General features: G+C 38.5%; 1 protein-coding gene across 4 annotated transcripts in view; it reads left to right on the forward strand.

The window, feature by feature from the left end:
• The window catches only part of kibra (WW and C2 domain containing protein kibra), a 63,488-nt gene that overhangs the window by 23,626 nt on the left and 11,997 nt on the right, over positions 1 to 27,865 (forward strand). For all 4 annotated transcript variants that reach the window (XM_046631178.1, XM_046631175.2, XM_046631177.2 and 1 more), the window contains one exon: positions 62 to 156. In XM_046631178.1, the coding sequence (XP_046487134.1) occupies positions 62 to 156 (95 nt within the window). The remainder of the gene's footprint in view (positions 1 to 61; positions 157 to 27,865) is intronic.

Consider the following 27,865-nt stretch of genomic DNA (forward strand, 5'->3'; position numbering starts at 1 on the left):
TCTTTGCCTCCGGATACCGTCAAGGTCAGCAAAATGAACTACTCGTTTTTAACATTACCAGAAACCACTCAACTCGAAGACCCGAGATTGGAGTGGCGTGCCATTCAAGAGGCGATGCTCAGGGAGTATCTTCAGACGGCCCAGGATGTGCTGGAGGTGAGTTTTCTACTCCATTTTATTTTTTATTTTCGACGACGCAAAGCCACGTGCAGAAAGAGATTCGACACCACTCGAGGACGCGATGTAATACGAACGATGTTCTTTCCTCGCGTCCACCTTTCGCGAACCTGGAGCGGAATACGTTCGCCGAAATGACTGCGGCGAATGAAATTTTACAGACGGAAAACTGACTTCCGGTTTTGATGCTCTCTGGCAAATCTCAAGTTCCAGTTTAACGAGGTTACGGTTGGTTGGCTTACGATTAAAATCGACAATTCTCTTGCCACATTTATTACAAGATATTTGTGAAAGTTATAATTTATAATCGCGAGATACCTGAGACACGATAACATCTTTTTGAAAATACCAAAGTATCAGATACCGAAATTTTATGGACGAGAGCTTGTTCATTTTTCATTTTTTCGCCAGTCAATTCAATAACAACACTTATCAATTGTGATCAATATCGGCGCAATGCTGTGAAATTCACTACTTATCGATGTCAAGATTTTGAAAAAAGGAAAAGTGTTTCAACTACTTCGTATAAAAACTAGTCTTCTGAATAAAATTTTTCATCTACTAGCGACTAGTGATTTTCCAAAAAATACTATACGATGTCAAACGAAGCGTCGATGTCTATAAAAAAAAAGCTCTATATGTATAAACGATGTATAATATAATTCCAGTGATTTTTATTCTTTCAATTACCACAGAGATCTTCCAAGCTTGAAAATATAACGCGCTTAATCAATGTACTCAAAAGTATAACACGTACGGTCATCTAGCGGCGAAATAAATGAAAATTTTGGATTTTTGGCCAAAGCTAAACCCCGTTAAAAGTCAGGAACTCTGCGCTGTCTCCAATTCGTGTCTCGCTAGGTGTATGATTGTACACTTATAATATTCGACAGGTAGGATGGATAGAATGTGTACGAGTGTTGGTTTATTATCATGCCTCACGCACCCTCTGCACGTGTGAATGCGTGACGTGTAGGCATTTCTTCCTTCCTTCCTTCCTTCCTTGCTTCCTTCCTACCTACCGATTGGACCTTTTTACCTGCGCCTTTCGCCTCCTCGACGTCTCGGCCACGGGGCTCTGCAGAGTCATGTGTACGTTCGAGAAGGAGGAAGGCGGCAGGAAGTCGTCCCGTGGGAAATCATGTCACTTCCGGTCATTCCAAACACCCTCCGTCGACGAATCAACCGGCCAACGAGCTCTGGTCGTCGGTTGCTTCGGCCTCGATGATATTATTATTATTGTTGTTATTATTACGTCATCTATAGATGAATGGATTTCATTTTGACGCTTCGACGTAACGCCCCTTCCTGCTTTTCTTTTTTTTTTTTTTCAACCACACCAGTTTTTTTATATGCATAAAACGAATCTTATCTTTCTTTATTTTCTTTATAACGACTCACCGAATATGTTGCACATGATTCAATAATTTTCGCTAATTAGAAGAAAAATTTTACAGGACAATTCAAAGGATTATTTTTTATTTAAACTTCTTATTTTCATTTTGTCACAAATTTTTAGTTATAATTCGGCTTTTAATAAATCCAGAATCGAGAAATTCTAGACGTTCGTTTTAACGATAACATAAACTGATTTGTATATAACGAAACGCAACACATAATGTATACTTATGTATACCGTACCCATATCTACATACATAAATAAGACGTAAACTATAAATACGCTTATGGTATCGGTGAGGAACTTGCATTCCGATGCAAATGGTCCTCCACCTCTTCCTCCTCCTCCTCCTTATCCCTTCCCGCCTTTTTCTCGTCTTCTCAGCCTCGAACCCGGCACTCTTACAATTAGCTCGAGGCTCTGATCGTGAGCGAGAGCGAGAGGAAGGGGAGGAAAGGGATCGTGGAGCGAAGAGAAGAGAGGAGCGGATGGAAGGGGGAAATAATACCAGAGGGAAAGAGGAAAGGAGAGGCAAAAGCATGCGTGCGCGTTCCTTGGAGTAAAAAATTCTATTCCTTCTATCCTTTTCCATCGTATCGAAACTTGAGTTGGTGGCAAAAAAAAAATCTATGAATAATTTTCGAAGCTTAAGAAAGAGGAAACATGAAAATATAAATCGGTTTATTCCAAGTTTTATCATGAAAATTTTTTATTGGATTCTCTTCGTACGATTAATAAAGAGATACGGTTTTTTTTTTTTTTTTTTTCTAGTGCGGAATTATGAATACAGGGAAAAGTGCGAAACTCGTTTTTTAAATACCGAATTACGTATGTTATACTTGTTATATACATACGTGCAACATTTCTTCCACTAAATATCCTATTTATAATTATGCATATCGGCATCGCTTCTATTTATCCTACGTAACAGTAATATTTTCCTGCGACCATAGAAGTACTTGGAATTTTTTTCTCGTTCACCTGCGTCGGTATAAATCAATCGTAAACTAAAATACTTGAGCTATCTCATAATAATAGGATATCATGAGCACAGACATTTGTGTATGTATATATGTATATATGTACATATGTATATAGGTATCATAATAATTTATGTGATCGTAAGTATCTATATAGATATGTACCTGCGCATAAACTTGCGGGAAAATTCTACACGTCTTAATAGTAATAATAATACACACGTGCGTGAATTATTGTAGAAATAAAAAATACACCTTATACAAAGTTGATGAATGTAGGAAAATCAGGAATTATATTGCCCTAGCCCTGTTTCTAATTTTTTTAAAATTTCTTCATACTTCAATATGAATTACTCAAATGTAACTCAAATCAGGATATAAAGTATTCTTTGGCCCTGCTTGTAGAAGATGAATTGACACACATAAGCGAAGAAGATGAAAAAAAAAAAAAAAAAAAAACTGTCCCCAAAAACTATTCTTACGAATCTCGATTAGCGACTCTGTAAGAGACACGCACGGCTTATGGTTAGGAAAATTTTCAGACGATTTAAGCCAGCGTCTGTCTCTTCGTGTCTCTATGTATAATGTATGCGTGTGCGTGTTGTGTATGTGTTATAATACGCAGGTATACAAGTTGGCCATTTGGTCTGTACATACATACATGCATGCATACGTAGCAGAAGGTATGTACATAAGGCATGGCATCGCATCGCATACGCTGGGTCAAGAATTCTTCGGATTTTGTACGGAAAGAATTTTTGGCTCGGTGGGTAACATTTTACGAATTCCACAAATATTTAGAGAGAACCCTGAGCGAGGCGAGGCGACGCGATGCTGCGGTCGAGACGTTTTCTCGGGCCATTTTCTAATAGCGAGCGTTCATCGTACGTGCGATAATAATCGAGGCATGACAGCAGATCCTTTATCCAGTTTATTCTTTACACATCTGTACGATGCAAATGATTTTACAATAACGACAGCAATTTTCTCTAATTTTTAGTTTTCTTCAAATTTTTTTTTTTTTTTTTTTATAGAACGTCTCGACGTTCTGTCTAATAAAACTTATTCAATCGCTTATAAATATCCTTCTAACCGTATCAATTAATTGAACAACTATATATATATATATATTAGAGTGTCCCAAAAAAACCGACTATTTTTTTTTTTTCAAAGAACATTGAAAAATCGTCAGAGTATCTCTAGAAAATGACCCTGTGAAAATATAAGCTCTTAATATTAATATTTAGAGGTGGCGATTTGTAATTTTCTATTTCCCATTTAAATAACATGGGAAAATTTTTTTTTGAACTTTGGAATTTTGTGATGGGATAACGAGCTACTTCATAAGTATGACAAAATCAGGTCTTATAGGAAATTTGATGCTCTACAAAAAAGGTCTGATTGACATTTTGCGTAAATCCAGCCGTTTCAAAAATATCGAGCCTCAAACTTCGGACTGTTTAAAATTATGCTTTTTTTGTTCGTAAATACAACAAAAATTAATTTATATGTATTATAAACCCAGAATCATCAACTGAACAATAAATATATGCATATATTTGACGGAATGCAGATCCGAAATTATTAATAATTTGACAAATGATAATTTTTATTGATTTTTTTTAGGTAAGTAAATATTTTTCGCTAAAAATCAATAAAAATTATCATTTCTTTGAAAAAAAAAAATAGTCGGTTTTTTTGGGACACTCTAATATATATATATATACATAGATGTGTGTATTTGTTTTATTACGTAAAATTGCAAACGTCTTTGTTGAAAAAAAAAGAGAAAAAAAACAGAATCGTACTTACAACTTGCGGTGAATTTAGAAAAAGAAGACGTGAGAGGGTATATAAGAAAGAATGTAAGAAAACGAAGAGGAGGACGAAGAGGAGGAGGTGAGATATTTCTATTTTTGGTAAAACGCGAAGAGGTTATAGGTACGTCTATTTTTGTCTGCAAACTTGTGTGCTGCAGTTATTCCGCGTATTTGACCATCTCCGGTATATAATGAGTAGGATATTTGTTTGCCAAGTCGTGTGAAATTTCGCTTGTAATTCATCCGCGGTAAAATTCTTGCACATGTTTCGTGAGCGCGTTTGTATTTGTTTTTTTTTTTTTTATTTTTCTTTTTCTTCCACCAAGTCATTACTTACAATACGCTGTATACCTATTTTCGTCATGGATTTATTAACGTACTCGCGCGACCGGTGAAAATAAAAGTATGAGGAGAGAGGAAATAGAAATAAAACGAAAAAGTTTTTTTTTTTTTTTTTTTTAAACTTGTTTACGACGTCAACAATTAATTTAATGCGTCGCGATAACTGATGAAAAAAATAAACAAATAAAAATAAAAATACTTACAAATATACAAATCTTCCGAATAATATCCAACGCGTGTTTTTCTCATTCAATATACATTTTCTGCCCTTTTCTTTTTATTCATTCTACGTTTGTTACAAAGTTCTTCACAAGTCTCAGAATAACAATAATGATGACGATAAAAAAGAAAATCAAAAATCAAATATGAAACGAAATTTGAAATCTAAAAATATTGTCACAGCCGATGATAAATGATTTAAAAAAATTCTTGAATTTTGCACAAAAAAACAAAATACAATTCCACAGATTATTACAATGAAATGAAGATTTTTTTTTTTCCACGACATTGACATCGAGCATCACATTAAATCTCGTTAATCATTACACGATTTGACAATCTTGTCGGGTCATGTCTTCTTCCACGTCCGCATCCATTGGTTTTCAATACAACGGAACTATCAGCGATAGATTCGTAAGAGTGAGAAAAATTGTTGAAATGAAAAATATATAAATAAAGAGCGAATGAAAATGTCACGTACAAGTACGTGTATATACGCACATCGTGCTCGAGGACTTCGAAATGACTTGAATTCCTGCTCCCGTCTCGTCTGGTAGAAGAATTGTACGTGCGTGCGTGCGTGCGTGCGTGTGTGTGGGTGGGTGATTGATAACGCGAAGCTCCGAGCGTAAGCGAGCTGTGACGCTTGTATCGTGGTCAAGGGTCTATTTTTAGCTCTTAAAATGAAGTATCGAAGTGGCTGGCCCACCTGGCACGCATACGCGTCTCCGTCTACGCAGGTAAGAGATTCACACACGCGTGTGCAGCCCTACAAACGCGGGATGCGGCATACCTCGGATCTAGGAGCCCTCTCCTCCTGCGGGAACAGATTAAAAACGTTCTGCCTAGAACTATATTTTTCGGTGGTGGTAAAAAATGAAAATAGTTGAGGAGTGAGCGGTAACCGGAACTTAAAATTTCTCTCCGTGTAAGAATTGATGAAAAATTTCGAAAATTACCAAAGGTAGGTATGTGCAATTGGTTATAAAATATCCAAGGATTTAGACATAGGTATGCAATGTTTGCATTTACAGTGTTGTTGTATAACACGCGACGAACGATTACATCCCTTGATGCTCTACCCCTTTCCTCTTCTTCTCGTTGCATTTTTATACCCCCATCACGGTGTTGGTCCTCGTCTTAGAACGATGCCAACGACGATGTAAACGCTAAGTACATACCTGCCTATCTGGCCGCAGGTGTTTCCTCTCTTAGTTTAAATATCTGACAACCCGAGGGACCGTGGAATGCGGTGCATTTAGTGATTATAGCCGCCACGCCGGACGAAATCAAACTTTCCGCTTTTACATTCTCGGCCGTGTTACCAAAAACAGTTGTGCGATGTAATACGTGTGTATAATAAGGATAATGTATTATCTTGTTGTCAGTTACTATATTTCATTTATCCGTCGAGTGAACTTTTTAATACAGCGGTATTGTAATGCCGTGGATTTCTTTTCTCGTTCGAGATAATTTAATGTTACAAAGTGATTTATTCCTCAAGTTATCCAATCGATGCACGGTATAGGTATATACCTATCATACGTTTGTTGCATACCTTCACCTATTATCATACTTCGGAATCATTACGTGTATATATATATATTTTGATGGGAGCGACCGGTATGCAGAGGTTTTTTCTTCTTCTTCAAACGGCTTCTTTGACTACCTCAAATTCTCAGAATTGTATTTCTCTTGATTTTTCGTTCTTCGCGTAAGTCTAGTATGGATCGATTGTTTCTCTTAACCGTGATCAAATATTGTGCATACCGCATATGTTTGCCGAATTGATGATTCGATGATTATCTTCAATGGCAATTGTTTGTTTTATATTCTAAACGAATCGCGGTATAGGATTATATGTATAGAATATGTTGTGTTACCGAATTTTATTATCGTTCCACTACTACAACGGAGTGCGAATCAATCGTAATTGGTGAAAATTACAGAAATCTAAAAAGAAACTCTCCGTAATTCCCTTGCAGAAAAAGCCTAAAACACTAAACCTTGTAATTTTATTTTACATTTCATCGCATCGTTCATTGGTGCATCGAATTTTGCGTCAAAAAATGTTACAGCTAGTCAAATTTGGTGTACAAAGATTAGTAAGTTCAGAATATTTGTCCGATCCACGAATCGTTATTCAAAACTGGTGAAAACACGAAGTGCGTGTATAAAATAAAAACTGCTTTAAATTTCTGATTATCGAATCACTACCTACGTGTAGATAAATTTCAACTCGTTAACGATGTAACCTACAATCAATCGCAAAAAACGTACTGCAGTCATCGTGACGATCTTGCAACGTGACAAGCAAGTATCAAAATAGTTCTCCACAAATCCATGCATTATTATTATTATTTATTATTAATATAAATAATAATATGACAATATCGACGATAAAGGGGTTGAGGTTGAGCGCTGTGAAATGGCTGCACCGCGCCGCCGGATCCGTAGTCCGAAGGATCACGACATCGACGAGGCGAGGTGCGGTGGTGGTGACTTGGCCGGCTAACCACGGGAGATCGGAATGTTGTGTGCCCCCCCCTTTACACTCCGTCGTCTATTCTGGGTCCCGTGCGCAACCCGCGCCCACCCCCCTCCTCGTCCTCCTTACGCTCCTTTCATCCTGCGGGCGGTATCTTCGGGCCCTCGAGAACCCCCCACCACGACCCACCTTCAGCTCCGCTTGCTTCGTACTCTCTCCTCTCCTCTCCTCTCCTCACCGCGCCGTTCTTGCTTCCTTCGTTCCTGCTGCCATGCTCCTTTCAATGCATCGCGGCGGCGAGAAGATGCGCGGGCCCTTCGGTCCCCGTTCTCTCCCCCCTCGTTGGGCCCCACGCCACTCGGCTCTCTATCTCTCTATTTCTCTCTCTCTCTCTCTCTCTCTCTCTTTCTTTCGCCCCCTCTTTTGGCGTATAGTGGCCACTGGTCTTACGCTCGTATATCGGGCCTCGGGCGCTTCACCACCGAGAGCTTGCAGCGGCGGGAGCCCCGGGGCCTTCTCGTATACTTATACAGATAATATATATATATATATATATATATATGTATGTATATATAGTTTTATGTACGTATATACTTGTGTACGTATTTGTAATACATATACATGTATAGGTATGTATACGATGCACGCAGAGACACGTATTTCGTATGGGATGACGGCATGTACGTATGCATGGGTTAATGTGTGTGTAATACATTATACGCTGACAATAAGAGAAAAGCTGACGTGTACGATTGTCGTCAGTATCGATATAGTATACGTATACATATACTGTATGTACTATATGTTTATAATCCGTTCATACTTTTATTGAAAACAGACGTACTGTTAGAGTGTCGTTCTTGTTCTCTTCCTTTTTTTCTATTTTTTTTTTCCTTTTTTTTTTGTGTACAATACGCAATGTAGAATGCTAGAATGTTCCATAATTAATTATTATTTATACTGCTATAAGGAGGAGGACTTATTATGTAATTTTAACCGTTTTTACGATATATAGCATGTCGTTTGCGATTTTCATTGTATCATGTGGTGAGTGTTTTGATCCTTGGCGGATACAGGACAACAACTTGAACCATTGAGAAGGTGGACATTAAGTTTTTTTTTTTTTTCATTTTATTTTTGAAGCAATATTCGGTAATATTTAATATGGTATGTTTGGTATAATGTAAAAGAAATAATTACGATTGAAATAAGAATCGTTTACTACGTGACAGATTCTTCGTCTAACGCTTACATGTACGTAGGTATATATGTCAGCAGGAAGAGTTTGAATCTCTATTTTTAAAACTTGCGAGCGTGCTTACAATATCAATGGTCATTTTTTATATGTATTCTATCGATATTCGATGTGACGATTTCATTCGCACCTTTTACAGCAACAAAGTTTTCGGGTATTTTGAAATTCCCAATATGGTGCCGAAAAAATAGGGGCTCAATTGCCTTATACACTGGAATATAAAAATTAGCAATTCAGCTGCAAATGAAGTTTTCTTTTTTTTTTTCTCTACAGTTTAGACGCTAATTCATCTCTCGATGTTACGTCAATTTCTGCAACTTGTTTAACTTGTATTACACTTGCGATATTAAATCTACGACTATATCGAACAGACGTACAGACTCCGTCGAATCCGTTATTGAACTTCGAAACTGATCGAATCCTGCGTACCGATCCCCAGGATTGTTATTTATTCATCAACCATTACAACTTTATACACCGAAGGTTTGTAAGGAACGTGCAGCAAACGTGTCCTATACTCATACACGTACATTTCGGTCCTTCGGGCGCTGTGTTTGTGTAATACCCCTTTGCCCACGTAGGCTGCATACGTATAACGTAGTAACGGCAGGGGGGAGGAGGACTGGGAGCGACGCTCGGAATCATTTCCCTGGCGGGGCGACGAACTCTCCTGGCATCTCTTCCAGGGGGAAACCTACGCATGCACGCGTCTCTTCTCTCTCACTCTCTCACTCTCTCGCGAGGAACCCGTCTGTACAAAAAATATACACATATACATATATATGCTGATAGATAGATAAATATATATATATATATATATATATATATATATACACAGTATGTGATACAGGCGTATATAATACGAACTCGTGTTGGGATTGTTTCATAACTATATCATCGTGCAATCGTTGGTATTATTCACGTGTCGTATTGTGCCTATGCCTTACGATTCTCGGCATCCTCATTTTCACCCCACTGCATAATGGTTCCTAATTACTTTGTCATCCCCGTTTTGGGGATATAATGATATTGCTGATATTATACATGACACTGAATTTTAAAGAAACGTTGAGTACGTTACATTCACAGATGTAGAGAGATATGTATTCGTGAGATACGTCGATTTTCATTTCAAAATCGCTTTGAAATACGACGGTAAAAATTTAGTAGATTCGTTCGATTTCGTTACTCGGGATGACTTAGTTTTGACGAGTGAAACTAATTTTTATAAATTAAGTGGTACAGATTTTCGTTTATTCTTCGCAACGGTTAATTTAATATTACTGTTTGTTAATCGGAAATCAACGACGTTGCAATCTCTGACAAATCATATATTCAAATGTACCAAATTGACGAGAAAATGCAACGATAAAAAAAAAAAAAAAAATTTGTTTCCGATACCGATCGGAATGTAAAAAATGATTATTCTTGAATTTTATTACAATTCACGGAACTCTCCAGATGTTATAATAACGAGATTCCATCGCGTATGCTGCCGAGTATGGATACCACACGTATATTCATATTTATAATAATACGTGCGTGTATGACGCGAGAGAGAGAGAAACTTGGGTTCGATGGCAAAGGCCAACGGTCGTTATACCATAGCCGTATCGTGTATAAAACTCACCTATGCGTACGGGTATAAAATCATTGAGAATTCCAATGGGTGTCCATGTCTAAATATAACCACCGACTCGATATATACCCCACGAGATTAATTCGGCGTTTTATAATAGACTTTAACCACCTATTCTGAACGTAGGTATATATTACACAAGTCGTATGCACGCACATGTGTATTAAACGTATGCGGGTATGCGCGTTTTATGTCACACGCTGAGACTATCTTTATTTACCTGTATTTACTTGAAAACCTGCAGCGGATGAGAGAGGCTGATAAACGTTAGGAAATAGGTATAAACTTTGACGGTTCTCTCCTCGCACGGTGCAAGAATAATCCGAAGGAAAAATTTTTTCCATCATCTAATTGCGATAAAAATTATCTCATATACACTTGTTTAAATTCCCTGAATAACGTTACGAAAAATTCACTCGGTACAGTTGTCCGGAAATTGCCAATAAAAAAGATTCGATGCCAATTTTTTTCTTTTCTTTTCCGTTTTTTACAATTACAGATAAATTTATCGACAATGTTGCGTTGGGGAAGAAAATTTACAACGGTTCTTGTATCTCTTTATCTCCGACAATCTTTTGATGGGTAAAATTTTTACAGCGTACGCGAAACGAACGAGTGAAAGAGAAAAGGAAAAAAGAATTTGCCGGGGGTGCGGCCGAGACACGCGATCGAGCTTTTTAATTATCGACTCCAGGTGTTGCGAAGCTTTGAAATATGCCGTATACATGTATATATACACTTTATACGTATATGTGCAACGGGGCAGAAGAAATAATTGACACGTGACACGTACACCGCACCTACACGAATTACTGACCATTGGCCCGATGCCAGAGCTAGACAGAAGCGATCATTTCACTTGATTATACGGCTGTTCGGAGATGAGAGAAACCGATGATGTATCCTCGGCTGTTTCGTTTTCGGATAGCTGGTTTTTTTAGCGTTATTTGTATTTGTGTTTTTTTTTTTTTTTTTCTTCTTCTTTTTTCTCTCTCTTTTCGCTCATCCTTGCCTCTCTCCATCCTACGCCTCGTTTACCCTTCTCGCTAATTTTCATTATCAAGACGCAATATAATCGTTAAGTGCGAAAAACTTACCACTATATATATAATAGCAAAGAATTACAGTCATCGGAATTTCCAATAGATTCTTCCAACAGCAACATCGCGACTCGTGTTTGTGTTTAGAAAATAAGTTCTTAACGCGCGGATTTATTTTTGCCCCGAATAACAGGGACGGAAATGAAATGGAAATAGATGAAAAAGAAAAGCAAAAATAATAAATACATAAAATAATTGTACGCTGTACGCGTCTCTCGGGGAAGTTGAATCATCGAAAGGTCGAACTTTATCGGACGATATCGGATTGGAATGCGGGCTTGATATCTCTCCGAGGATTTTATCTGGGGTGATAAATTACCTGACATTGTTTATTGTGTGTGTGTGTGTGTGTGTGTACGATGTATAGTATATTTAGTATATGTATGATACGATTTCATTACGTACATTCATGTTATATTCATGTATGTATGTATACACTATAGATATTATATACTGTTAATATAGCTGCCCCTCGCACGATGCCGGAATATTTATGAAATTCGAGTATAACAGCTGCCCCCGGTCTTCGTAAGAATCGCCATTGTACGTTTATTATAGATTATTATAAATTATCTATTGTCTAGAGTGTTTTAGAAATTTCATACACATACATCGATACCGATTTTTTGTTTTCTTCTCGTGATCGTATTTCTGTCCATCGTGTATGTATTAGGTAAATACACAACTTTACACGTATAATGTCTATACAATGACGATGATTTATACAGTCAAGATTAAACGAAACAATATATACATACATACATGTTTATATCGATGAAAATACGTAGTTGATCGTTCAAAAAGTGACACTTTTACCGTGCTCGAAATATCATGTATAAATTAATTATTCTTGTACGAATATATATATATATATATATATGTATACACGTTGGTCTATAAATTGTAATGAAATTTTATGTATAATTCGTATATGCAGTTTACATAGAGAATACAGGCTTTTATCCCGTTTCAGAGAAATTCTGTTAAACGAAAACTCTGCTGCATTAAACGCGTGCCTGATCTTTGTTGATCGATCGTCCGACATTTCTTATGCCTGATAAAATTCCTCGGGTATATAAAAGGTAAAGAAGATAATACGTTTAATGCGACGCTTCCGTTGAATTTATCAATATTCGATCCCCGCCTCCGCCCATTTCTCTCGATTTCTTATCGCTCGTTATTCTATCTAGGTAAGAATTCTTTTTTAGGAAACGTTGCAGGCTACGAATCTTGACCGTTAAAATTCCGGGAATTATTCATGTTGGAATAACGTCGAAGTTGATGTAGTAGTATTTCATAACGGCTTGATCGCATTATTAATTTGAATTAAGGTAACGACATTTTTATACGTATTACTTACCTGTAATGGCTGGGCATAATCGATTCGTATCTGACGAGTTTGACGATATCGTATGTTATAATATACGTGTCAATAATGATCACGCGAAGAGTAATCAACCAAGTATCAAATTCTCGGAGTTAATATATGTAATATGAAAATAACTGCCATTGATCACCGGGAAATTATTAAATTTATACACACACCGACGCTCGTCTTACGCTGGGCTGGGCTACTCGTGAACGATTAAATTCCAAACGGTTTGTAGAATCATTTAATTTTATAATATATTCTGTTCCATGTCTCATTCTTCGTAGAATGATCGTCCGTGGGTTTTATACGGAAATTCTTTCATCGTGACTGCGACGTTTTCAGAATCTCTGGAAATTATACGCACTCTGTAATCATTGGATTGTCCTTTTTTTTTTTCCTTCCCCCCTTTATTTTGCGAATGTTGGTGTTTCCGACTCGTAATATGACTAATCAGATTCAGGCCAATGACCCCGATCGGTATACGTCTAGGTATATCATAGAGATTATAATGCTGGAATAATCACGATGGAAAATTTAATCCTACGCAATTATAACCGAGAAATACTTTGTATAAACTTTTTATTATTTTGGTAAAATGTAATGATGTGTTAAAGTTTCTTTTTTTTTTTTTTCTTGCTTTACTCCTGCGTAATTATGAGTCAGGCTCGTTACAGTTTTCTGAATATTTGAAAGTCGGCAAGAATTGAAATCGTACCTTTAACATCGAGTTTCAGGTTCACGGTAGGAACACCGCGAGTGATTTTGCTGCAAAAATGATAATAATCGGTCAACGTATTTCTTTGTTTTATAATACAATGATTCGCGTAAGTGATTTGTTTTCGTGTACAAGTTGGTATTGAAGAAATAAAATAAAATGAAATAAAATAAAATAAAATAAAATAAAATAAAATAAAATAAAATAAACAAATCGAGATGAATCTTGGCGGTCAACTTTTTTCTCTTCTCGTTATTTGCGATACCGCAGGCTGGGTCACGTGACGACCGGTGTACGTAATAAACTGTACACGATATATAATGCAATTCACAATGTCCGTGTGTTGTGAGAGCCGGGGCCGGGACTACGGGCGGCGTATCCGGTCGTTAAAAACGATCGGTCGAAAGGGTCAGGAGTCAGGTACGTGTCGTAGGTATAACTACACGCATTCCTTAATATCCGCTGACCCCATCGTCCGCGGCAGGGTCGGTAATCGAGCTTAACAGTTCGTTTAAGATTGTCGTGGGCCGGTTCCTAAACACTTCCAGTGAGAAGAAGAAGAATAAGAATAAGAAATGGTAGGAGAGAAAACAAGCTGCACGCACATATACCTAGATTTATGTAAACATGTGCACGTTTACACTCTGCAGAGCAGATACCTGCATGCATAAACGACACCCGAAGGAAACCAGCAATAAGATAAAACTACGCCCGTGCTAATCGAATCAACTTATTGCTGTCGTTAATATTGTCGTTATTGTTATTTAACCCAGCACCGTCTCGCGTAATTTGCCTCGCATTCCACGGAGAGGAAAAATCCCGGTTATTTCCCTAAGTCTGTGTCACGTATTATTATTATTATACACATAGTACGTTACATGCAGCGGCGAACAAAAAGAGGGGAAAAAAAACATATACCATGTAACATAAATCGGGATACTTATGTATAAACGAATAAAAATCTACTAATTTTTAATCGTCGTTACATTCAATATTATTTTCACTATTTTTTTTTTTTTTTTGTCCACACGCCAAGTTTGACGCGTAGGTATTCGAGGAATTTTTAAGATATCTTTTGAGAGGCTAAACATACACACACACACACACACACATATATATACAATGTACAGATTATAGATACGATCTTAATTCCAGCGGTTAAATATAATATGTCTCGTATAATAATTTGATATTCAGATACCGCGGGTTTATAATATATAATGAGATAAGAATACTGTTGTTCGAAAATGTAATATTACCGTGCGAATTAACGTGTTTTTATTACGTTTATTAATATATGTATGCATGTATCTACACACACACACACACACACACACACACACACACACACACACACACACACACACACACACACACACACACACACACACACACAACGTGTAACGTATATTATCGAATAGGACAGGTCAGTGTTGTAATAATAATTACTTGAGTTTGTAAAAATGCTTATAATTGTAATTTTATGATCAGAATATTTCCAATTTCTGAATAATTTATTCCATCGCTGCCGCGGGCGATGAATTAATCTGAACAACATACGTGTTTTTACCTTTCCCTTATTATGCGTTTTATACGTTTGAACTTGTATCGTAAACTGGGTATTCGGCACCGTTTTTAATTTTCGGGCCTGCGTCGATTGTTTTTTTTTTTTTTTTCTTCGTGCGTTACTCATCGATATTCATACATGAAGGACTCATTTTTCACATGCGAATTTGAATCGGAATGAAAAATACAATATTCGTTGGGCGGGTTTCAACAAACTGCATAGTTTCACATGAAATGAATAAATCATTAAAGAATCTGTAAACGCCGTGTCCAAGAAAATTTAACAAAAAAAAAGAAACAGGCTGTTTAATACCTAAAATCTGTATAAGCGTTATAACAAAACTCGCATTATCAACTCGACTCGCGGTCGGTGAAATAGGCGAATAGAGCGAGAGAGAGAAAAGATGAGGAAAATATTAAGCCGCAGTACATGTTAGTACCTATGTAATACATGATGCTGCGCGATAAAAAAATCTAATCTGATTTCGGCTAATTAAAATAACAAATATATTTCCGAACTTGCGCCAAAGCTCCAATCTCGAAATCTTTTTAAAGATACGTTATTTTATCTTTTTATTTTCAAACGATTTGAAAAACGATACCATACCCCCTCCCCCCCCCCACACACACACACACACACACACACACACACATGTATTTCTTCTTACTTGCATCTGATATTTTTTTTTTCAAAGAAGTCGAATAGAGAATGAGAAGCCGATCGAATCTGTATATAGTTGGATATACGTTATGCAAACTATTATCACAATTGTTTTAGGTATTTCTACAATGATATACATATATGCACGGATACCATGCGGGTACGTTCATAATCTACGTAACATACGCGACGGATAATAATTATAAATATTTTCAAAGGGGCAAAATAAATTACAAGTTTTCTGCCGTAGCTCGTAAATTTGGCAAAGTTAATAAAACGCGAAGTATACACATCACGTAGATCGTATGATACATCTACAAATAATATACATATAAGTGTATAATTATTGGCACTATTACGTATATTATATGACTATGTGCATATATGTATTATGATGTATGGGTACGTAATGGCTTCCATTACCACCGAGATCCTACCAGATTTTACAAATTCCAACTGGGGAAAGTTCTCCGGTTTATAACCAATGTATGTAATACACGTATGTGTATAATGGACGCACAGGTATGCGACACCATATTTATTATTATTTATTATGCACGTATACGTATACACTATACATGTAATATACGTAACGCAGAGATACCAAGTCGATGCCTGGAGCGCGAGTTTCGTGCGTAAGGAGGATTATTTATCGTATATATAGCGAGTAGTTTTCGATATTGCTCTGCAGGTTGCACGCATTTCTTGAAAATGAAAAAAAAAAAAAAAAGAAAAGATAATCGCGCACCATATTCGGTACGTGTATAACTAACAATAAATGTATCCATCTTACAAACCGCGGCCAATGGGTTGTTAACTATTTATACGTGTATAATGCATAATGTTATACAACCGGGTCTGTATAAATAACGTCATTTACAGACTGTGCGTCGCCTTTATAAGGTAAAAACTCCTCCTGCGCGTTTATGACGTATTCCCGTAAAGGGCTGTAAACTAGACGCTCAGTTTCGAAGAACTTTTAGCAATTCTGCAGTCAGTGCGCGTCGAGTTTTACTTGCCTGCAACTGACAAACGAGCCATTGCACTTTTATCATCTCTTCGGAATTTTTTTCACATATTGCGCGAGATATTGAATCGATAGTCGTTGTTGGTTTATTTTTTTTGTTTTATCCCTATTTCTTTGACTAACGAATATTTTTTGATAGAATAAAAAAAAATTATTCATTTTCGGCGTTACGCATCGAGCGTGGTAAATTTTTTGCACCATCTGTTATTGTTATTATTAAATAATTAATAAACACGGAGTGGTTGCGTCGATAATAATTAGCTGCAACTCCTGCGCTTTGTCAAAATCGTTATCTTCGGTACAGTTGACTCTTAGAGAGCTGTAGAATTATTTCATCTTCTTTATAACGTATGTAACAAGTTGTGCAGAATATGTTCTTTTTCTCCCATTAATTTATAAATAAATAAATAAATAAATCAAGAGAGAAAGAAAGAAAGAAAGAGTTTGAACAAATAGTGTATTATTCGTATAATTAATATCTTTTAATTTTACACAGCTGTGTGTAATGAATTGCACTCTACTCGTACTCGATATGCAACGAGAATAAATTGATACAATAATGAATCAGACGATAACACGAGTCGTCTGCAATTTCATTCGCGTGTAGAGTACTATTATTCATATTATTATTATTGTTGTTGTATTGTTATAGATATGCGTGTATACGACACTCGATGCTTGACACATATGCGTAAACTTACACATATATATATATATATATATATATATATATATAATATATATATATACACATACACGCACACGTATATTAAAAAAAAAAAATCTTATAACTTATTGGCCAACGATATTCGTCGTGGGCTTTTACCAACCTCAAGTTCTATTCGGCATATGTTATAGCTATTATACATATATACCTGTGTATAACGTTTGTTACCATCCTCAGCCCGCGGGTGTATGTACACATATGTATAGGAATGGAATGCCGGGGATACCGAGCGCCTGGCCTATAATATATACCGCGTCTCGAGATATCGCTCGGTAAATAATTGTAGTCGCGCTTATCTAAAACAAGCAACAAAATATACGTAGAGGTATAATAACTTGCTCGTGAAAATTGACATCCTGCAGCTAGAGACGATTGCAGAGAGTGAGTGGGCTTTGTTTTTAGATTTATTATACATTTTATTACATTTACCTGTATATATAAATGTTATGGAGCCATCGTTCCAACAAAAGAACACCATTGCGATAAAATAAAGAACAGTCTTTTATTTTCGCATTGAATACATAAGAAATTTCCAGCTTTGAATAATCGCGAGACGTTAAGGGGCTGCCCCCGTCGATTTTGACGTTGACGTATGTATCTCAAATTATCCAATTCCACGTATCTCGAAGGCGAAAAAAGACGCGTCAGCCCCATTGTATATACAATTCTGAACAAAAACACTACGGAAATGTATTGAAATTTTTTTTAAATTCAGAATTGCATACAGAATCGCGTCGTTATTTCCGTTTTCACGTTCGCTAGATGGGGATCCCCTAATTTCTTTTATGTATGCATGAATATCGCGCAAACTTATGGATATAATCTTTCAGCTTGTGCCAGTCAGTAATGTATACTCACCTGACGATGAGTAAAATTAATTTTAAAATGCGCCGTGATGCGCAGCTGCGAGCCTTGAAGTAAGCCACTGTTCCCGTAAGCTTCATTTCGAAATTAATCGCGCCTGAATACATATTTTCGCTCCGGCGTTTATGATAATTGCATTCTCGATGGCGCCAGCGTCGAAAGAACTCTGTAAGACGCGACGCGGCTTCGGGGCCATCTGATCATCACGAGTACTTGGAGCGCATGCGCCAACGGTTTGGGCCAGTCGAGTCGGACCCAAGATAACCAGCAACGCTGTTGATGCAGCACGCGATTTAAGTTTTAATCAATTACATCTCTCTTCTCGAAATTACTAATGTCTTTGGATGATTAAACGGAGTTAATCGCTCTAATCATCCCAGTTGCATATACTACGTATATATATATATATATACTTCGTACTCGTATATGTACATCCTTATATGATGTTGCAGAGGACAACCCAATCAGTTTGTTGTATCATCCATCCATCCATCCATCCATCCATTCATCCATTCATCCACTACGGCTGGTTCACTTTAATTTCTAGATATGTATTATACATACATGATATAATATGCACGCACAATATGTTGGAACGGTAGAAATATTGACTTGTCTACTACATACATCATTTCCACCGATTGATTAATAGCCCGCAGGCTGACTGATGTTCAATAGATAGTTATATACACTCGAATATGCTGTCTAGTATTTATTTTTCAATATTCTTTTTCGAATTCGAATGAAACGTGTCGCGTTAGAATTGAAACTATACATATAATATAATATGAAATCGTAGTGATTTACGATCGTATCGCAGTAGGTATTGTCACAGTTTACTTCCTGTACAGTAATATTTATTAATTCCTTAAACTTCCGGCTAACTTGATTTCGGTCCGAAACAAAATGCAAGTTCGATTCTATACTCGCGTCGGCTGCATCGCCAGTCATTGGCGGATCATTTGCACAGAATCGAGCTCCCGAATATTGTTCCGGACCGAAAACAAGTTAGCCGGAAGGTTAAGTCATTCATAAACATTAGTGTACTCTGGATATTTAGAAACAATTGACGATGAACGGTTAACCTAAAATTTCAAGCGTACATCGTCAATTTTGCACTATCTGTATGTGATTCACTTTTTATCGTGAAACCGGAAGTTGCATGCAATGACACGACCTTTGATCCTCGCTTTTAATGTTTATATACGAAAAATCGGACGTTTTTCATTCTTTGTTTTTCTTCGGTTGCTTCACTTTTCCCTCGCGTCCCCCCATTCTCGGCGAGCGGGAGAAACGGTGGCGCACTCTGTGGCAAAACTCGCGAACTACGCTGCGTCGATGTAGAAGCCAGCCGAGTTTTATACTCTTGGATAAAACGTGCACACCTATGACACACATACGGGAAACGATCGGTCAATTATTAGTGTCCTGCTTGTTGCAAAGTTCAGGACTTTAATGGTGTAATGTGGCGTTTCTGTTTCTTGAAACCGGAAACGCGGAACTCGGAAGAGTTTCGCAGATAACTTACACGATTGTGAAAAGATATTGGGACTATTTATTACAGATCGTGAATATGTTGGAAGTCCGAAATGTAAATTCAACATTTTTTTTTCTTTATACACTTTATCCTGCAGATGTGTTCTCGTTTCATTTGAACTTATTTTTTTCCCCATCCACGTTTCATTGGGAATATTTAACAGGATGTGGTTGAAATAAATTTAACACGACTTTGAAAGATTTCGGTCTTCCTATTTTTATTTGCACGCGCGCCTTTTTTTTTCTACGTACATGTATTATTTTTTTCTCTTCTTGCTTCCAAAAGTGTGAATTTTATGAAAACCATGCGGGCCACAATTTCAGTCGCTACACGCTACGCATAATATTCAAGTTCGAAAAATTCGAGAAATAATTCTACGATCATCCGGGCAGTGTACGGAATAAAGTCTTGTATGTTTAGTTTTCTGATAATTAAAACAAGGTGATAAATTATATACGCAGAATAAAAACAAAAACCAAAAATAAGGGAAGAAAGATAAATAAAAATATATGTTGGAAAAGGGAAACAAAGTAAAGAAATACCGCGGTCCCTCTCTTTCTCTCCTTCTCTATCTTTCTCTCTCTTGTTTCTGAGTAAATTATAATTATAACCGCGAAACGTTGGAAGTTGCCTTTGCACCAGGTGTGTCCATCCACGACGAGTCGAGGTATGTTGGTCCGTGAAGATGGAGTAAAAAAGGTGCCTTCGGCGATGCCAAAGAGGTTAAAAGAATTTAAATCAAATCCGCGTTTACACCATATACTTATATTCGAACCAGTTTCTGCACTGTTTGTCGAAATCATGCTACGAGTTGTTTTGTAAGAAATCTGCGAGCAAGAAGAATGTCGAATTTACCAATTACGATGGTAAAATAATTTTTTTTTTTTCGTTATTGTTCGTTGTCGTTGTTGAATCAAATGACGTTTTTCTGAATCTAATGAAGAAATCACTTCTTTCGCCACGTTTCGAAGAAAACTTAACAAAGTCCTTTCTCCGTACGTATTCATACGTACATAATGTATACAATTATGCGTTATTTCAGTCGTTTAAATTAATATATCTGCCGCAAGCTTGTTGGCTCTTGTTCGTTTTCATTACTTTTCCCACTGTTTTTCATTTTCCGGGAATTTGAATACTCGTATTGTCCGAAACGCTACGGGGTGGCAGCCGGTGGTTTGGACGTCGCGTGTCTCGCTGCAGAGTTCCCGGTCCGCAAACCCATCGCCCTGACCATCGCCATCGCCATGCCGTAATACCAGCCCGTATATTCTCTCCGAACGGCCACGTGCGCGTCGAGAAATCCTTCTTTTATATCCCCCGGCTTTTGTTCGAAAACTCGGCAGCTGGTCCGACCTAAAGAAATTCCTTTCCAGAGCGTCAGGCCCTGTAACGCTACGCGATCGGGCCTCGGATATGTACTTACTTTTCTCACCAGAGAGATGGAGGGACCAGAGGGAATTAGAAATTCCCGCCTCCCTTATTCCCTTACCATTACTGGCCAACGGAAATCATTATTGGTAGCATATATATCGAACTAGTCGCATAGTTTGAATTCCGTTTCCGTTCTTGCGTCTCACTTACGCGATTAACTTCCGACAAAAAAAAAAAAATGTACGTGTTTATATATTTCGACGAATCAAGCTAAGGAGAAAAAAGATTCTTTCTCTCTTCAGCTTCTTCGCTGACGGTTATTCATCGCACACTCGTTATATATACGTAGTTTTATACGCACGTACCTCGTACACACGCATCGAAACATAAAATTTGTGCACAAGTTTGGGACTTGACTGGCACGAAAGGGGCCTGAAGGTTACGCGAAGAAGAGGAAAAAGGGGGGAGTGTGGCGTGTAGGTTCATAGGCCGGGCCTCGGGGGCCACTGAGAGTACGGAGTTCCAGGGCCCCCCTCGGGCCCATTTCGAACGGAATTCGGTAGCCACAGGGGTATCACGTGAGGCTGGCTCCCTGCAGTAGCGTTCTAACCCTAATCATTTTAATCTCCGGCCGCATTTTGTTCACCCCGATTTCAGACCTCGCGTCCTTCGTCAACGCCCATACTCCCCCCAATTCCCAGAAATATTTTGATCGAACGAAATCATCGTATTACATGTAACCTGTATGCGTGTGAATGCATACTCTACGTTTTACGTATTATACGTACATTAGTACGATGCGTTACACGCTGTGCACGTGGAACGACCATTTTATATATCCTATGGAATATCGTTGAAAAGATAAATGAGAGGAGAGTAAACGGAAACTGAAGGTAAAAAGATACGACCGAAAGAAGAAGAGAGATTTTTTTTCTTCAAATTTACATCGATAGCCAAACTATCATTATCAACCGGGCACAGCGGTGATTTGATTTGATGCCGTAAATATTGAACCGGCAAGTCACGCATCTCGTCGTAGGTATTATGTTAATCTGGTACATACTGCATATTATCGCTAATGTGTTTACTTCCGTGAAAGTTTATTAGTATTTTTTTTTAAGGGTTCAGTTAAGAACTCGCGCCAGATGCGACGCGACGCAAGCGCGTAAACAACATTCTTCGGGACTGATGCCGGATTGTATATTATTGTGTATAAACGACTCTCAACTCGCGATGCAAAATTTGAATGTAATTATATATCTTTCGGAAATGGGATTTCGTTGTATCCGTCGAGTTGACTTTTTCTGTTACTTATTTCAATATATTTTTATATTTTCTCCGACGTTCTGTCGTTTCACAACGATTGAAGTCAGATTTAAAAAATTGTAATTTCTTCAATTTAATACAAGAATCATCGTGAACAATTTACTTGACAAGGCGGTTAAGACTAAAAACATTTTCGGAAAGTTTGAATTGACTTTGCTTGCGTTACTAATTTTTCAACACTTTCTTACGCTCTGTGATAAAAAAAAAATTCTTGAAAAAGTGAAAAGAAAATAAAACAGAAATAAAAATCAAATTTTCAGAACACAATTAACATCCTCGCGAGGTAGGAATCGCCATTAATGCTTTTCAATTCGTGCAACCCACATCAAGCCTCCCTCAAAAATATTACGTACGTACACCAGGTTGTTTATAGATATTCAAAATCCCCCCCCCCCCCCCCCCATTGTTAGAATGACACAAACGTTGCTGCGTTACACACTCTATTCCCCTATAATATATATATATATATATATATATACAGATGTATATATATCTGTTTAACGTCTCGTTGTTCGCCTGGCTGCTGGTCTGACTGGCTGTCTATCTATCCGTACGTCCGTCTGTCTCACTGTCTGTCTGTCTGTCTGTCTGTCTGTCTATCTGTCTGTCCGTCCGTCTGCCTGCCAGCCTGCCTGCTGTGCAGTTCACTTTTGTGTGGGCATACGCAAGATATACGTGCATGCATACATGCATGCGCAACGTGTACGCCTAACCAACGTTTCTATACATATATCCTATGTATTGTATTATATGCATGTATAAGAACGAATTTGCCATCACTGACGAAACACGCAGAGAGGGAGAGGAAGAGAGAGAGAGAGAGAGAGAGAGAGGGAGAGAGAAGTTCTCGATTATAAACACTTGGCATTCCTCGGGTATAGCGTGTCCGTGGCGTAGGTATAGTGGATTCCCTCCCTTGACCCGCCCTTCGCCCCCTGCTTTCCTTCCTTCGCTACCGCAACACGGCACGCTATAAAAGGGGCCTTACCGGGCCTCACTTACCGCGTGCCCGGAGCCGAGCTCAGATAAATATGCGGGAGGGGCCGGAATTCCTCACTCGGCTGCATTCCATCCCTCCCTCCCCCCTTGCCCTTCCCTCCACCCTGGCCCGTTCCGAGCTCGCCGTGCCCTCGCTGCTGCCTCCCCCGCTATCCCCTCGCCGCCGCTGCCTGCTGGGCCTTAAGGCCTCCCCCCTACCCTTGTCTCTCTCTCTCTCTCGCTCTCGCGCGCGCGCACTTGGCCTCCATCGTACAGTGCCGATCGATGCTTGTATGCAATATACAAATATGTATAAATATATACACACACATATGCATATGCACACTTCTTTCTCTCGCTCTCTTTTACTCGCTCGCTCGACTCGGACGTTTCTTCTTCTTCTTCTCCTTCTTCTTCTTTCTTTCGTTCTTCACGTCTCTCTGTCCTTCTGCCGGACGAACCTGAGACGTTATTCATTTCACTGGCTCCGCGCGCGCACGAAGAGAGCGCTGTGGCAAAGAGAGGGAGAGAGAGAGAGAGGGGGAGAGAAGAGAGTCAGTCGAGTGGGCTTGTACCGCGGAATGTGCTGAGATGGAGCCACTGATATGATAGCGGCAGCACACGCGTTGCAAATTATAGCGAGAGAGCAGAGAGCAGAGAGCGGAGAGCGGATAGCAGAGAGAGACGGCGGGTGCGTATCGCGAGGGGTGGATGGAACTGAAGAAACTATCTAACTTACTATCTATTCCTCCCTCTTTCCTAATATTTTATCTCTACAATCGATTTTTATTCGCGTTCAGACCGCTGTATGCGGTAAATCGATGCAATATCAACCTTCTTTTATTTCTTTTTTTTATCCTCTCTTTCTATCTTTGCAGGAAAGAGAAGGAGGCCTGCGAAATTATTCGTTTCTATACATTATCGTAACAGCTGTACAGTGTCTATCATAATATAGGTATATATACACATGTGTTTCGTATGCGAGAATATTTTGAAAAGATGCGCAGTTACCTGATATTAATATTATTATACTTACCTGTTATAAGATTCGCTAATAGTTGTGTGAGAAATCGATTTCTCTTTCAAACGAATACCTCTTAATATTTTATTATTATCAGGTATAGTACCTGTGATTATATAGACAGTTATTGAAATTGCGTGTATTTTGTACGTATAATACACCCTGCAGGTATTATATGATATCTACGTTGGTTGTATGTTAAAATGCTGTTGGTATATTCATCCGCGAGTCGCGGTGTTACATAACACATTCCGTTTGTTCCTTGTTTTCTTTTTTTTTTCTTCCTTCTTTCTTTCTTTCCTTTTTTTTCTTTTTTCATTCCTTGTCTACACAGGTACGAGCCACTGCGGTACCGATAGGTATAATAACGTTGTAGCGAATCACGAACAGTGCCGAGTGTACGTCTCTAGCAGAGAAATAGAGATGGGAATAATAAACGAAAAAATTGAAATTCCATCGACCGATCGATTGAGAGTGCGGGATAGCGCGTAACCTTATATCTTTCTCTATACCATGGAATACACACGCATACTTATAGGCACGTATGCATTTGTATTATAGTCGTCGCGCGGGGAAAGAATCCGCGGCAATCAGTCAGGCATTCGAACAGAGGGAATACCTCCTCGGCAAAGGAGAGAAATAAATGACTACCGTTAAACCGCGAGGAATATAATATATATATGTATATATATATATATATCTGCCGATGCTGACGCTGATGCCATGCTTTTTTAAATTGAAGCCTGTATAATACCGAACCCGCGACTAGATCTGAATTTGTTTGTCTCGGGTCGACATTCCGCGGATGTTATGTGCCTGTATGGGTATACGTAATATAATAAGCCTGCAACCACGTTTCGTCGTCGTTCGATCTCTCCTCGTTCGCTTGTGGGCGTTGCATTCCATGCCATCGCTGAAACTTTAGGTAAAAGAAGAAGAAGAAGAAGAAGAAGAAGAAGAAGAGGAAGAGGAAGAAGAAGAAGAAGGAGGGGAAGAAGGAGAAAGATAGGGAGGAGAAGAATAATAAGAATAAGGCCCCGCGAGTTCTTCCGCGTCGTTGCTTTCCTTCTCTCGCGCGATCTTCTGTATACATATATGTATATATATTATACGTATACACACTTATACCTATACGGTGTAGATAAATCAACAATCTCTATACTAGTTCCAGGCTCTTCCTCTTGCAGAAAATCCCCACTATGTCGTGTATTATTACGTACGAATTACTGTACGAATAACAAAATGAGCAGAGAAAAAATCGAGAAAGGAATGTAGAAAGAGTGGAACAAGTCAAGTTTTTCTTCATTTATCCCCTGTTATTGTTGTCGTTGGTGTTAATAATAAACTGTGAATCATTCAGCGTTATCTGTGAGAATAATTTATACAACAAAGCTCGTACCGTGAAACGTACGATTGTCAGAAATCACAATAGTAGAAAAGAAAATAAATAAATAAGACCGCAGTCGGTAGGGAGAGGTGGAATTTCGAAAACGAAAGTCACGGCATGTGCAGGGTGTACGATTCGAAACCCCGGAGCAAACCGTTAAGAACAATAATTAGGGTCGGCATGCACACCGCGTAAATATCAACGTCTCCGCAGTCAGGAACGCGGGTCAATAGTTGAGCTCGAAATAAAGGTACGTATGTGTGTGCGAGCAAGCCGGGCCCCAGTTTTGTTGGGACGGCGGGAAGGAGCGGCGGGCGAAGAGGAGGGGAGGAGGTAAGGGCAAGAGAAGGGGGAGAGGGTCCTTACCTTCGCTCTTGGATGATCAGAGACATGCTGATGGGCCGATGGGCTCAGAAATTCCAACAAGGACGAGATATAATGTGGGGACTCAAGGTCGGCCCTACTACCGTGGATCAAAGGGGACGGGAAGAAGGGACCGGTGAGCTACGCTCTCGGCTGCTGCCGGGCTGCTGTTATGTTGCAGTCTTGTGTCGTGGGGCCCGAGCCGCCCCTTCTTCGCTGGGCCCGCTCGCTAACGTCCCTGCATCATCGTCATCGTCATCATCATCATTATTATCATCATCATCATCATCATCATCATCATCATCATCATCATCATCATCATCGTGCGTGCCCGCGTTTTCTTTCACGGCGTTCGAATTCCTTGTACAAGCGTGCGTATGCGCGTGTATGCGCGCATGAAACGTGTGCAATGGTACAGGAAAACGGAGAGACGGATTCTAGCAAATTCCATGTACAACTGACGTTCTAGACACGTTTTGGCCTAAACTCGTGGACTTGTTGTTTATAAGTTGTTAACAAGAAGCGGTCTATATCTGTAGAATATAGATTGACAATGAGTCACCCGTAACTTGCAGAGGCTTGCATACCTATGTACGTACATCTGGTATGTATGCGATGTACAAGGTATAATATGTACCTGTTAACTAACGACTTGACTTTCTGTCAATATCGTATGTGTGTTTGACTATGACGAAAAAAGATATGAGTTATGTAATAATAATAGGACGAAAATATCCTGCGAAATTTCTAAACTTCTTCCTATTTACCAAAGAGTCGTACGTATGCACATATGTATATGTATTTTCGGACTTTACTGATATAAATATCAATAGCGAGCTGTACTGAAAAAACTTGGGTTAAAATTATGACTAGATGCACGTATGTGAAATATTTGACAGATGAATTTAAACGTAGGCAAAAAATCAACACGAGCGTAGTGGTTTCACTGTTTATAGTTTGTTGATTGTTTAGCATTCATGATATTATTTTCAAAAATAATATGCTCACAAATCATCGACATTCATCTGTGCACGAACAAAAAAACAATGCCACTAGTTGGTAGTTTAGTTTTATTGTTTCACCTCCGACGAGGATGTAAAAGCTGAGAACTTAGCATTAGGGGTATGTTGGAATTTCGTGCGAATCCATCAAACCGGAAAACACATTTTAACTAGTTTGCTAATGTTCCGAGTTATGGATATGAGGATAAAGTCCGGGAGCTCGAACATCTGGGTGATGGGCATTCACCGTTAATATGGTATACACTGTACCGTATAACGCAAATCTTTGAAGCATCGATTGTTTTGACGTTCAGTTAGAATAGCTAGTGAGGGAGGATGGTGATTTTCTATTTTAATGTATATATGCAGTGTACGCGTTAAATAATGAAAACAAATTTGTTACGTTACTGGGGGCCCACGGGAGACGAGAAGACGGGAGATGAGGCTCTTGTTTTTACGCCGTGTAAAAAGAGGGGAAGGAGAAAGAGAGGAAGAAGAAGAAGATGATGATGAAGTAGAGAGTAAGAATA

Source organism: Neodiprion pinetum, chromosome 6, assembly GCF_021155775.2.
Source record: "Neodiprion pinetum isolate iyNeoPine1 chromosome 6, iyNeoPine1.2, whole genome shotgun sequence".
NCBI classification, from domain to species: domain Eukaryota; kingdom Metazoa; phylum Arthropoda; class Insecta; order Hymenoptera; family Diprionidae; genus Neodiprion; species Neodiprion pinetum.